General features: G+C 37.1%; 1 protein-coding gene across 1 annotated transcript in view; it reads right to left on the bottom strand.

Annotated features, from left to right (window-relative positions):
• Positions 1-12,350, bottom strand: part of LOC121417079 — a 30,683-nt gene extending 18,333 nt beyond the window's left edge. The window contains exons 1-7 of the mRNA XM_041610647.1: positions 12,243-12,350; positions 5,972-6,230; positions 5,293-5,419; positions 3,955-4,056; positions 2,612-2,666; positions 1,707-1,915; positions 946-1,097 (exon numbers count right to left, since the gene is read on the bottom strand). Of these exons, the coding sequence (XP_041466581.1) occupies positions 946-1,097; positions 1,707-1,915; positions 2,612-2,666; positions 3,955-4,056; positions 5,293-5,419; positions 5,972-6,166 (840 nt within the window). The 5' untranslated portion in view covers positions 6,167-6,230; positions 12,243-12,350. The remainder of the gene's footprint in view (positions 1-945; positions 1,098-1,706; positions 1,916-2,611; positions 2,667-3,954; positions 4,057-5,292; positions 5,420-5,971; positions 6,231-12,242) is intronic.
• Between the last annotated feature and the right edge of the window lie 1,495 nt (positions 12,351-13,845).

The raw sequence follows: 13,845 nt of genomic DNA on the forward strand, positions 1-13,845 counted from the left end.
TTATTTCACCGATTAGGAAAATTTATTGATAACACACAGGGAAAGATTGTATGCACAGCCCCCCCCCTCCCCCATCACAAGTTAATTTGCATATAACTGTCTGTCTTAGTACACTACTTGGAGGGGATTATAGTATTACCAGAAACACAATAGAAGAGGTGTATTAGTGGTAATTGTATTAAGGTCAAGAGTCTTAGGATTACAGGATTAAATCTTCAGTAACAGTGTGAAAATCTGGTGTGCTGTTTCTAATGGGATGTTTTCGTCATGAGAAGTTCAATGCACTAGATTGGTAATGGACCGACCAAACGACTGTACACCGATTCCTGTATACCCCAACAAGCTGCGTTTGGCGGGGGTATGAAAAAGATTTAATACTGTTGTTTCACTTTGCTAGATTTTAGCTAGTCATCCAGGATTTGAATCTACTTCCTCCACTTTACTTTATTCGGTGCATCCTCCTCCCTCAACCCAACCCCCTACTATCTTATCTTTAGAGGGCTTGGCTATTACTTAGGTGTGACAGACAGAAATTTGCAACCCATAGGTGTAGTAGGGCTTTTATGAACTAATCTAAAAGTCTCCAAAATAGTCTAGATCTAAATACCATCTAAGATTAAACGGAACAGCCAACGTTTGATCCACATTCAACTAAACTTGTAAAATTAACATTTAAATTTTTTTTTCTTTAAATTGACCTCTGCTAACACCAGCCACAGCCACAACATCCGTTCATCAGCGCGCACGTGTATACATCCATCATTCGGTCAAGCGACATACGAGAGAGGGAGAGGGGGATAGATAGGAGGGATATTCTGACTTTTTTTAATACAGAAAAGAGGAAAAGTCTGAAACCCGGACAGATAATGGTGGAAAAATTGAAATTCTGAGTAAAAACCGGAAAAGTGACATCCCTGAATAATAATCAGAATTTGCATAACTTACGTGCACTGCCCAGGAGCTTTGAGCCAGTCCACCCGGCTTGGTTGAGGGTTGTTGGTTCTGTTGGGGGGGAGCACCCCATAGATTGGCTGCCATGACACGACCTTTGAACTGCCCTCTGCCTAGACCAGCCACAGCTGACGGTTGCACAGGTGCTGAGAAAGAGAGAGAAATGAGACACTGATAAAGAAAAATGTACCTGAAAGATAACCCCGGACAGGTTATACTGAGGCACTTTGGGGTAGGTTGTTGTAAGAACTTATTCATAATTCATTGATCACCTCTGAAAAAAGAGGAACAAGTTCAAGAATAATTTCCTTTTGATCTGGATATTGTTTGATGGATTTTAACCCCCTCGCCATATTTATATATTTTCTCCTAATTGTTATTAAGTCTGCTTTTAGATCTTTTAAAAAAACTTTTTTGAAACTAAAAGACAGAAAAAACATTAAACAATCAAAAAGAAAAATTGTTTTCCCTGAAATTTGCTGGTTAAACTATGATTGACAAAACAGCACAATTATTAATCGGTGTTCATCTGCAAAAAAAGAAGTAATCATCTATTGATAACTTCTCACTGAGAATACGGTTTTTATTGAAATTGGAGATTATAGTTTTTTTAAATAGAATTTTGGGATCTGACACACAATTGCAAAAATGTTGCACAATCAAAGGATTGAACAGATATCACAGCACCTTTCAACTAATCAAATGACATTAATCTTTTGACAAGTTGTTAAACAAGCAACAATGAATAGACTTACCCGGTGCTGTGCCATTGACCTTGGGTTCAGGGGCCGCAGGAACGGTGCCATACTGCTGCTGTTGAAGTTGCTGGTGGCGCTGTTGAGCTACTGCGGCTGCTTGGGCTGGTTGCCTCGGTAACCTCATCTCGACGGGCTCCTGGGAACGGTCTTGGCCGACGGCTCGAGGAGCACCCCTTCCTTTCGCTCTTGGTAGATGATTGTACTCCCTACGAAAGAGAATTCGTGGCATGGTGACCTTGCAAACCAACATCTCCATAGTATCAGTAATAAAACTTCAGAAAAAGGAAGTTATTTCCAGGATACTTCTAGTACTTCATGCATAAGTGTGACAGAGAGGAATAGTCATCTTCTCAGAATGTTGGCCCCATAAGCCACATAAATTGTAATGTAAAAATAGGTAGACTACAATACAACAAGGCAAAACTTTGGAAAATTTGTTGCAAATATATTCTGAACATAGCTATTGTGTGCAATCATTACGTAGAAATTATTGTTTGTCCTATCATTAATGGTCTACAATAATTTCCATTCCGATGGAAATTAAAATGAAAAATTTGATCTCTAATTCTATTTTCTCCAGGGATTTAAGCCCCTCCACAACATTTTGAACATGTATAAAAACGTAAAAATTACCATTTAATCATCTCTTTAGCATGGTAGGCCCCCGGCCCATTCCCCCTATTTCAAAACCGTTCTGCAAAGTGGACTAAGACATGGTGTTAAGTGAACTGAGAATTAGACAATATACACCAAGAGGATACAAGCCCTTTAATGAACCAATCCAATGCAAAGACCTTTTCACAGCACATGCAACTTCTTATAATCAAAATAATTAAAATATATGATATAACAAATTTATAAAAAAATATCAAAATATAAGAAATGAAAGAAAAGTTTAATACCTATTACTTCCTTCTTCGGGGCCCCAGTATTCTCTGGATTGGTCTGTTCGGATCTCTGAGAAACAAGAGCATATAATAAAATAGAAAAATTGGTCTCTACGTTTAAAAATGGGTTATTCCATTGCATATGGGAAACAAATTACAAGGCAGATTAATTCATATTGACAACAAAAGGTAAGACATTTTTATCATGAACTATATTTAACCTAATCTTAGGGTTTAACCCTTATTAACCCTAAAAAGACTGGGGGGGGGCTGATTCAGCCCCCCCCCTCGACATTTTTCGCGATAAATCCGCTGCGCAAAATTTTTTGACCACGTCGCTCGCTGACTTTTTACTTTCAAGTCTCGCGCAACTTTTGAGACCAAAATTGTGACCCCCGGGTACGCGGTTCCAAAATTACGCAACATTTTGTAAGTGCATGCAGACCCAAAATTACTCAAAAACGTGAATTTGTGTACAAATCCAATGCAAATAGTGTTCTTAGCCAAAATTCATGTTTCATTATTTTTCCTTTTACTGCTTAAAATCAATTAATTTTATCTTGTTTATGGTCAAAATAAAGTCCCCGACAATTTCCATTGAAAAAACAATAAAAAACAAAAAGTCGAAAAACAAAGAAATACATAAGAAATTTAGAAAACAATAGAATACATAAGAAAATAAATTTGATTTTGAAATTTTTTTAAAATCAATTTGATCAGATGCCTATCTAGAGTATGTGAAACAAAAATTAGCATTTCAGGGGCATTATTTTATTAATTAGAGCAAACTTATGATTTTACGCATAAATTAGCATAATTAATGAGACATGAGATTTTTTGCCGAATAGTTTTGTAGATAATGCCATGGGTAATGCGTGTGCCAATTTTCGTCGCGATCGCGCGATCAACGGCCGAGATCATAAGGGGGGGCTGAATCAGCCCCCCCCCCAGTCTTTTTAGGCGTCGAAATAGCCCAGTCTATTTAGGGTTAAACCGAGACCAAACTTGCGACGCCAACATACGTGGTTCCAAAATAATGTAACATTTTGTAAGTGCATGTCAGACCCGAAATTGCTCAAAAACGTGATTCCATTTAAATTAAACCTATGGAGGTGAGAGTATGTCAAATAATTCAATTTAATATCATGTTTTGCTACATGAAATAAAATCTGAACAGATAAAATGTTAATTTCCTCTCAGATATAAAGCAATCTCAGAATACCAATATCGTTTTTTAAGATAAAATTTCAAAAAATATTGAAGATAAAATGGATCTCAGAATACCATCCCAGGTTTTTATTATCAGTCTTCCAACTGCATGTGGGACCATCTGTAGTACGTAGACTTCACTTACTGACCTTCATCCCAGTTTTCGGAGGGCTTGTGTCCGAATTCCTCCGTCCGCTTGTAGGTTGGACTCTTGGTGTAGCCTTTGCAGTAAGTATTATTCGCATCATACCCTAAGACAGAAAGAGAACATGTTGTCATCACTGTGATCGAATAAAACGTAAAATTCACGAAGTCATTCCAGATTGACTGGCATGTAATCAGGTGAGATGGAGAGGTGCAATTATCGGCTGATTTTGTTCTGGGTTGACCTTGAAAACGCTTGAAGTAAACAATAGGGTTTCCTGAAACCACTGAGAAAGTGTGGCAGCAAAACTGCCATAACTTTTGTAAATGACCAGGAATCTGAGTGATGTTTATATTTTTGGAAAGAAAGATGACTTTGAGTGTTTATTAATTTAGTTTTCATACAGTGATTTCTCAAAATATAAGTCTTCGGCACAGCAAAAACTTGGCATGCAATCTGTACATATCTCAAGGATATGCACAGGAATGTGATCCATTGTATCATATATGTTTTTTATGTATATTTTGATGAAAAGGATCAATAAAACATGAATTACAAAAAAACAAAGATCTGTCAGGAATAAGTCCGAGGGCATGTTTTGGAAATGGGGAAAATTAAAGTAAGCAAGAAATGAAAACTATTTGTTTGATATAATTTTTTCAGGATCGAATGATATCATTTTGGATAAGTCCTGAAAATTTTAGGGATTTTTTAAACATACATTGAAAATAATTTTCCATGAAAAAATGAACTCTTGTCTCCACATGCACGGATGACGGTTGAAAATTCAAAACAAATCAGGCGTTATCACCGAGTTCATTAGGCCCATCTGCTGGGCCTGTAATCTGAGCATCGCTTCATGAAAGACATCGTGGTCTAACCTTCCACATGACTCTCTGTCCACATATGGGTAAACGTGTGAACAATTAGGAAATACAAGGTTTGTGAGAATATTGTATTCAAGTATTTTGTCTTTTATTTTTTAAAGAGTGATTTGGGGATTGACCTTGACATACGAATGGCCTTTGTTAATGAATTCCCTACACACTCTATACTGTACTCCATCTTTTTAAGTTTTACAATGCTAAGTTATGCCATTTCTAACATGTTGTATCATGTGATATGTACTGATTTGCCAAATGTCCCCAATCCACTGTAAATTGTGAGACATTTCCTATCTTGGGGAAGCACCATGAGTGCCCAACAGAGGCAGAGACTGGCGCTATGCAAGATCCCATCATCAATTTTGAAGCACCAAATATTCTTTATATGTTTTTTTTTTAATAATGATGTGTGAATAAAAATGAATGAAACTGAATTGAAGTAGGAGATGAATAGATACCTCTCATCATTTCCTTCTCCACACAAGCCTTGTCTGGACAGTTTGCAACGTGGTGCCTTGCTTCGGGAGCTGGAACTAGATGGCATGCATTAAATGGACAGGTGAACATTTCTTTCCCTGTATAATTCTAAGAACAAAAAAGAAAGAAAGTATTAAACAAGATAATTTATCAAATTTGTCACCTTTTGGCTAGTATTAAACAAGATTTAAATGTAATTTATCAAATTTGTAACCTTTTGACTAGTATATGGTTAGTACTTCTCTTTAGTTTAAATGATTACATGTTTGTAGCAGATAATAATATGCAATATTTAAAGCACTTAATACAATGTTCAAAAGTGCCGAGTACTGTTACACGTTTCCTCACGTATTAAGTAATTCTAAAAAACATCGGGGACCGTTTAATGAAGTTGTCGGCACCGACAACTTATCTTTCTCCAGCAGTTACCATGGTAACAGTCAGAAGTTATTGCCTCTCAGCCAATCAAAACCAAGGATTTCACCGACATTGTCAGCTCTGGCGATTTAGTAAGTGCTGACAACTTTCATCAACCCCCCCATGGTATTTCTCTATCCCCACCCCATTAAGTCAGCCTGCATGTGAATATTGATTTGCATCAACAGCAAATATCACTCACATGGATATCGAAACCAACACTAAAGAAAATGTTCATAATACCTTTCTACACTTCAGGAGATGCATAGGAAAGCGGCCAAGACGAATCCTGTGGACTTTGTCGTACGGGCATTCGATGAGTTCGTCTGGGTCGTTGATCGTGGATTCAGCCAACTTGACCGGCACAGCCTTCTGCTCTGGCTGCATATAATCCTCCTTGGTCATGATGGCGTCAAAGACGCCCCGTCGTCCAGGCATTTTGATCAGGACTTCTCAGGTGAAAATCTGCAAGGTTCTAGTTTGTCATGGATCGAAGTAACACCTAAAAAGATAGTTGGAGGGGAAAAGGGTCAAATGAGAGCAAAAAAAAAAATGTCTGTAGTCTTTTGCTCAGACTGCATGTATTCCTCCCTGGTCATGATCGTGTCAAAGACACTATCACAGCTAAATCTGTAAGGTATATAGCCTACATGTAAAATATATGCATTCAAACACTTGAAAGATAATTCAAAGGGAGGAGGGGTCAAACATGAGCATAATTCTTCTTTAATGTTTACTAGGCATGAAGAGATTTGGAAATCAGTGTTGTAGGAACATGAAGAGTGTGTGTTATAGTCAAGCAGCACATAACAGTCAACACATACTCTAAATGGTCTTTAATATTGCTCTAGATGAGAAATTTTGGTCCATTGGTAATTTCTTTTAAAATATACCTTGGCTACTGTTTTGTACAAAGAGAATCATGAATGAGACAATTTATTTATGCAGTCAAAATGCACATATCAGTTCTTCATTTAGCTATTGTTGAATACTAACTTTGCTCAAATCTAGCATTTTCTCACAAAAAAAGCACTGTATAATTGTATATTTGCTTTTACTTGACTAAAACAGGAATGTCGCTGGAGCGAACCATAATAAGCCCACCTATAACAAGAAAAATGGAGTTATTGGTCAAGCAAGGAAAGTGGCGACTTGATCTTTTGACCTCAATATCACTAAAATTCCTAAGAACCATGCTAGCATTATACACACTAAAATATGTGAGCCTACATGTAGGTTAAACTAGAGTTATCGTGTTTACAAGTGGCATATTTCTACAGAAATTTGTTTTCTATCCTTTATCCTTCCTGCTTTCCCCTTTTTTGTTCCATCTATCTTGATTTCCTATTTTCTTTCCTGATCCTTTCTCTCTGTGTTCATTTTTCTTTCTTTCCTTCTTTCTCTTTCCTCCTTTTAAATTTCTTTTTTTTTTCTTCATTCGTTCTTTCCTTAAAGGGGAATGAAACCTTTGGAATAAGTAAGCTTGTGTCGAAACAGAAAAATCAAAGAATAAAACCAAAGAAAGTTTGAGAAAAATTGGACAAATAATGAAAAAGTTATGACCATTTGAATATCGCAATCACTAATGCCATGGAGAACCTCCCACTGGCAATGCGACAAGTGTGACGTCACATGTGAACAACTTTCCCTTTGATGGACTATAAAATACCCTCTTTCTTTTTCTTGTGGTGATACGAATTCTATATCCATGATGTATTCTTTAAAACTCTGTACATGCCCTCCTATAGAAAGAACACATGATCTACTGGTAGATGTGATAAGAGGCAATTTAAGCGAAATATATACCGGTACTTAATTAATCGGGAGGGTTGTTTACGAGTGTCATCACACAACTTTGTTGCATTGCCAATTTGAGGATCTCCATAGCATTAGTGATTGCAATATTGAAATACCCATAACTTTCTCATTATTTGTCCGATTTTTCTCAAACTTTTTGTTTGATCTGTTTCTTTGATTTTTCTGATTTCACACAAGCTATCTTGTTCCAAAGATTTCATTCTCCTTTAAATACCCTGACCGGTGTAAAAACAATCATATCAAAATAAAGGTAATGGTTCATAGAATACAAATGTACCAAAAATATTACATATATCTCCTTCCATTTCTTAAAAATATTACATAAAAATGTACGCTTTGATTGAGCACCCCCACGTCGCCTGGAAATGACGTCACGTTGTCTGGAGGGTTGTGATTCCATAGGTTTGTATACAAAAGCATTGGGTAATTTCTTCCATTTCCATGTTATGAATCCATTTTTTTTTCGTTTCCAGATGAAAATGGCACTCAAAATTATTCACTGTTCAAATTGATGTAAACCTACAACTATTCACTACCTTTTTTGTGATTTCTTTGTTTGGCTCTTATTGGGCCTAAATTGCTATGTCAGGAAAAGTTGTTATACATAATCTAAATGCAATTAGAATTGAAATCTGCACCAAATAAGCAGGAAATAAAATATGGCAAAAACTAGATCAAAACTGTAGATTTCATAAATTCAAGCTTGTGGGAAAAAATATATGTGTATCCCTCTGTGATAGAAGTAAAGAGAATGAAATGCGTTATCTTGAAAGCAAAAAAAAACACCCAGTTTTACTGTGTACAAACCTATGGAATCACGACGCTTCTTACACAACGTGACGTCACGGTCTCGAGGCAGGTGAAAAGCACAATAAAGCCTATTTTCTAAGCCTGGTTCGAAGCCCGATAATTGGAATATTCTTAAGCCAAATACTCAGCTGGGAAGCGATGAAAATGCATAAAGCATACATTGCTGTATTTAGTAGCTTATAAGCTTACGATTGGTATATAATTTGTCAATTTCATTTTTGGGTCCGGTCTGGGTCTTTAATCTTTTCTTTGCTTCCTTCTCCCTTCCTCTCATTTTCTCGTTCTTCCTCTCCTCCCATTACTTCCTTTTTTTTAATTCTCTCCTCCCTCCTTTCTTTCATTTTCAATTTTATTTTTTACTTCTAATTTTTTCCCTTATTGTTTCTTTCCCTCTCTTCCTTCAATCCTTCCTGTTTTTCTTCTTTCTCTGTTTCTTTCTTTCAATGAAGGAAACACTTTTCTTTCCTCCTCTTTTATTACTTTCTTTTTCCTTTCTGTCCCTTATTCTTTCACATATTTATTCATTTTCCCTTCCTTTCTTTTTCTTTCGTTCTATATTCATTTCAAAGAATGCTGAAACCTTCTTTCTCTCCTTTATCCTTCCTTTCAAGTTTCATCCTTTTATTCTAACTTTCTTTTTATTTATTTCTTATTTTCATTTTCCCCTTCGTTTTTTTTCTTTCTTCCTTCTCAATTCATCTCTTTTCTTTCTCTCCTTCATTCTTTCGTTCACCCTCCCTTCCAATTATTTACATTTTTTTCACTAGTCTAAGACCGTCTAGCCTTCTTTGCTGATCTTTTTTAAATCAAGACCTGTCTCGGTCAATCAGCTCAAGCAGCATACGTGCTTTGTCGATTGTCCCGTATTTCGTTTTGTGAAATCTGGTCACCCTGTGTGGAGACTGTAATTATCTTGACGAATTATGACTCTGAGACAATTTTCTGAATACCACCCGGCATCCCTGGAATTAAGAGCCTTATCCCGAAATGAGATACAAGTCTGAGTCACCTCTCTTCTCGTGTGTGTCACAGTGTGTGTGCTCGTTGTAATAAAATCAATGGGAGAGGAAAGAATTACCGTAACGGACTATAAACCGCACCTGTGGATTAACTGCACCCCCAACTTTGGACAAAAAAAATCCTTTTAACATTTACATGCATATATATTTAAGGTACGAAGAAACAAAAAACTAAGTTAAAGATTTCAAAGCATCCAAAGAGATGAACGGTATGCGGAAATCTGCTGTTTTTGATCAATTCATCTACAAATGTTAGCAAGAAAGAAAGGTCCCGACAATACTGGCCAGTTACACACTCACTCACCTCAGTCACACTGTACACACACACAGCACTCCCATTCTTTTACTAGTTTTACATTGCAAACTAGTGCTGTAGCTCGGTTCCTTCAACTCGGTCCGAACCCGGCTCGTAAATCTTATCAGAATCATAGCTCGACCCGGAGAGGCCCGGTAACCCGGTCCGGCTAAAATTGATTTATGTCCATGCAAAAGTACAAAGTTTTGACCTACTTGACTCTTATCTGTGACCGACATCACCTTCTGACCTTGTTCTCAAAAGACGATACAAACCCCCAAAATATTTAATTCATTGTTTATATCATCCAGTAGTAATGTAGAGAGGGGATTGAGACGATACAAGGCCAAATCGCAATTCCTCACATGCTTATCACCAGTGCAGCGGTCAACAGCACAGTCTGTGCACCGCTAGTGATTTACTACGAAACATGTGCTTTGAGATGATTTTTGTGTGTGTGTGTGTGTGTGAAATCAAGAGGCAGATTACAAACCACATTGTTTATTATGTTATCATTCTGGTGACCCAATTTTCAAACAGGCTCTCACAGAGATTGTTTCTGTCTATCATAGGGCAGATTTTTTTCGGAGGGGTTGAAGTGGCAGAAAGAGTTAATTTCTGAGCGTATTTCATTCTTCATATTCGCTTTGAAGCAATAGAATATTTTATTCAATCTATTTTTTGTGTATGAGTTATTTTTATCTGTCTTATTCTAGCCTTCAGCTACCGGTAATAATATTTTTAAGAAAAATATTTTGAATAAAAAAATGAATCAAAATACATTTTTATTTCATATTAAACTTTGACAATTGGTCCAATATCATTCTACCCCCATAATCATCCATTTAGTCATCTCTCACGTTTTTTTGTTTTTGTTTTTTCCTCTTTAACACCCCCCTCCTCTCTCTCTCCCGGTAACGGCACCCTCCTCTTCTCGTCCGTCTCGTCCACCCTCTTCAATGTATCCTTTAAATGGGAATTAAATTGTTTTGCACCCAATCCCAGCTGAGCTATTATTTTCGGATCACCGACTTTGTGGAAAATGTCAACACAACAGGGTTTTGGGGGAGGGAGGGCTTTTATGGTTAGCAGAAAAAACTGGTATAAAAGATATCTCAATAAACCGGACAGATTATTTTACCAAAAAAGAGAGAAATATTCATCATGTCATCACAGTCATAATATCAAAAGGAAAAACTTCTTGAGTTATGACCATGCCTAATGGACCAACTGGCCTTTACTTGTAAACAAATTGGACATTCTCACCCAGTGAAACCATTACTCTCAGCCAATCACATGACCAGTCAGACGATATCACATGGCAGGTACTGTGTGCATGTGCGCCGTTAGCTATATCATCTCGATCCCTCACACACAAGGCCATAACTCAGACAGGAGGTCCGATCATGATGGGGAAAAAATGAAAATAAGGTAGGGATCACATAATTAAAAAAAAAAAAAAAATAAGGTAGGGATGGTTGACCTTTGACCTGTCTCCTCGACCATCACACTAGGTGGATGGATTGCTTGTTAAAAATAGTTTCACAACTTTTATTGCGGTGACAAATGACACCTCAAATATTATCAAACAATCCGGGTTTATTTTCCGGGTTCGAGGGATTCAAAGTGAAACCCGACCCGTAAAGCTCCCAGCCGGTCAATGCCACTTGTTCACTGCTACCATCCTGCCTGTGGAGAATCTACAGGTAGGACTATGGCATGCCAATGCTGTATTGAGCACACACTTTAAAAAATCATTAAAATATCACTTTTGTGACCAAAATTACTAATTTCCATACAGTTGCAATTTATTTTTCATTAGTAACTTGGGAAAAATTATTGTATTCACAGAGCGCTCAAAAACTTGAATTTTGGGCATATTTTTGTGTACGCCCTCTATTGGTGGAAAGTAATATGGCAAGAAAATTTTCATTTTTTGATCTCTATTTTTAATTAAGAAAAAAATGAAATAAAGAATCAAATTTACTTAAGAGCCAAGTTGTATGATGAATAGGTGTAATGGAAACTGTCAGTGTAAAAAAATCAAGCATTTGTCCTGAAGAAAAAGAGAAAATAAGCCAAACATTGCCACCCTTATTTTGCCACACATGGACATGTAACTGAGAACAAGGTTACCGGTATATTATAACCTTGTTCATGGAATGAGTGGTCAATGCCAACACGGCAGGATTCAGCCCGGTAAACAATCCGAGCTACAGCACTATTGCAAACTACGATACAGTACCAGTACAAGATTATCGAATTATGATCCGTGTCTTTCCAGGCATAGGAGGAAGAAACGTTCACATTTCTTGCATCACAACCTCACAGTCACTTTCAAGACAACCTTTGCTGGCTTTGAATTCGGGCCATATTCATGATCTTCACACACAACTGCACACTTGGTTTAACTTGTGTGACTATTGCAGTGCCAGTGTACTGTGTGTGGTCTCACTCTCAACATGTGGCTTGTGCCAGTTCAAATTAATTACAGATAAAATTCGATTGTTAAATTCCATTGTTAAATTGCTCTGGATCAAAAATAGATAGTCATCATGCTAACTGTCATTACCAATTCTGATCTGGTTCTATCTAAGTTCAGCTGACAATGTGGAATTCCCTCGTTTGGTTCGGTCTTGGCCTTAGTTTGTTGTTCGCCAACGCAACCTATATGCATGAATGTGAAATGCGTAGGCGCGCTGTGTATGGCTAGCCCAAAAGAACAAAATTTGCTCTAATAAAACCCACACGTAAAGTAAAGGAAAGAAAAGAAAATGAAGATATACACCACAAATCGGGCGATTCACCTTCTACACTGATCTGAGTACACAGATAAAGGGAGGGGGTCGGGGCGCCCCCCCCCAAAAAAAAAAAATCACAACCAAGGAAAAAAAGGAGAAAATTAAGGAAAGGAGAGAAGGGTGAATTTTCTGTGTCAAATTAATCTATCAAAAAATTGGATTTTGTCAATAAAAATGCTAGGCATTGTGCAAGTACTTAAGACTTGCACTCGCTCACTTGTAAAATTTGCCAGATACGACATATCTGGCCCCCTCAAATTTTTGGGCATAAAGGGCACTCTATCTCTCTCCTCCAATTAGGTCAGAGGTCATTGATTTCAGCTAAAGTAACTGAAGATGAGGGCAGGGGGAAAAAGAAAAGAATTAAAATGGAAATATTTACAATATGAAATACATAACAAACAACAACTCTACTTTTGAAAATAACAAAAATGCAATGCACAGATTTTATTAAAGTGTTTCCTCACTTATGCCAGATTGTATTGGAGGCAGGTCGTGACATTTTAAAGAAAAGTCTATTCTCTGTAAAAGTTTTTTTTTTTAGTTATGTGTATCAAAACAGCATATATATACAATTTTGTCTTTGTTTGTGTGTTTTGTATTGGGATTGTCATGGGCCGGGGTGTTGAGGCCGCCCATTTCGGTTCCTCTATATTCATGGCCGAAATCCCAGGGGGAGGGGAGGACAGCTGGGGGGATGCGCCCACCTACCATTCGGAAAGGGGGGACGCACAACATCAAATGTCCCCTACTATTTGTGGTCTTTTATGATGAAAAAATCATAAAATCGAAATTTGTAATAGAAAAAAAGTTTTTTCCCAAGTGTGACCGCCCCCCTTTAAAGTGAAGTTATTTGTACTTGTCAAATTTATTTTGGACGAAATTACCATACATTTTGGGAGATAACCTTTTTTTTTTGCCTCTCCCACTTTTGTCAGGGGGAAAGTCCTTCATCCGCCCATGTCTATCCCTGTCTATAATAGGCCACCTGCGTATAGACCCTATGCAAATCTGTTAATAAAAAAAAATTGTAGTGCAATGAATCTTGTTCAAAATTACAACATAACAGATATTGGGACTCAAGTGTTCGAATTTTGTTTGCGTATCAGTAGCAGCTTAGCTCCCTCGTAAATTTAAAAGGATGGTGCAAGCTGGAAATATTTATATCTCAATAAATGGAGAAAAAATCACAGCACAAAATGCTGAAAATTCGATCAAAGTTGGATAACACATAAGACTTGAATTATTCTGGTGAAACAGTTCTAGGCATGTCTTTATAAATATTCCTTAGGTGTGCTGATGATGTCATATCCCCACTTGTTCTCTTGCATTTTATTATATGAAACTAGGTTTATTTAAAATTGTTCTACCAAG

This window comes from Lytechinus variegatus, chromosome 1 (assembly GCF_018143015.1).
Source record: "Lytechinus variegatus isolate NC3 chromosome 1, Lvar_3.0, whole genome shotgun sequence".
NCBI classification, from domain to species: Eukaryota; Metazoa; Echinodermata; class Echinoidea; order Temnopleuroida; family Toxopneustidae; genus Lytechinus; species Lytechinus variegatus.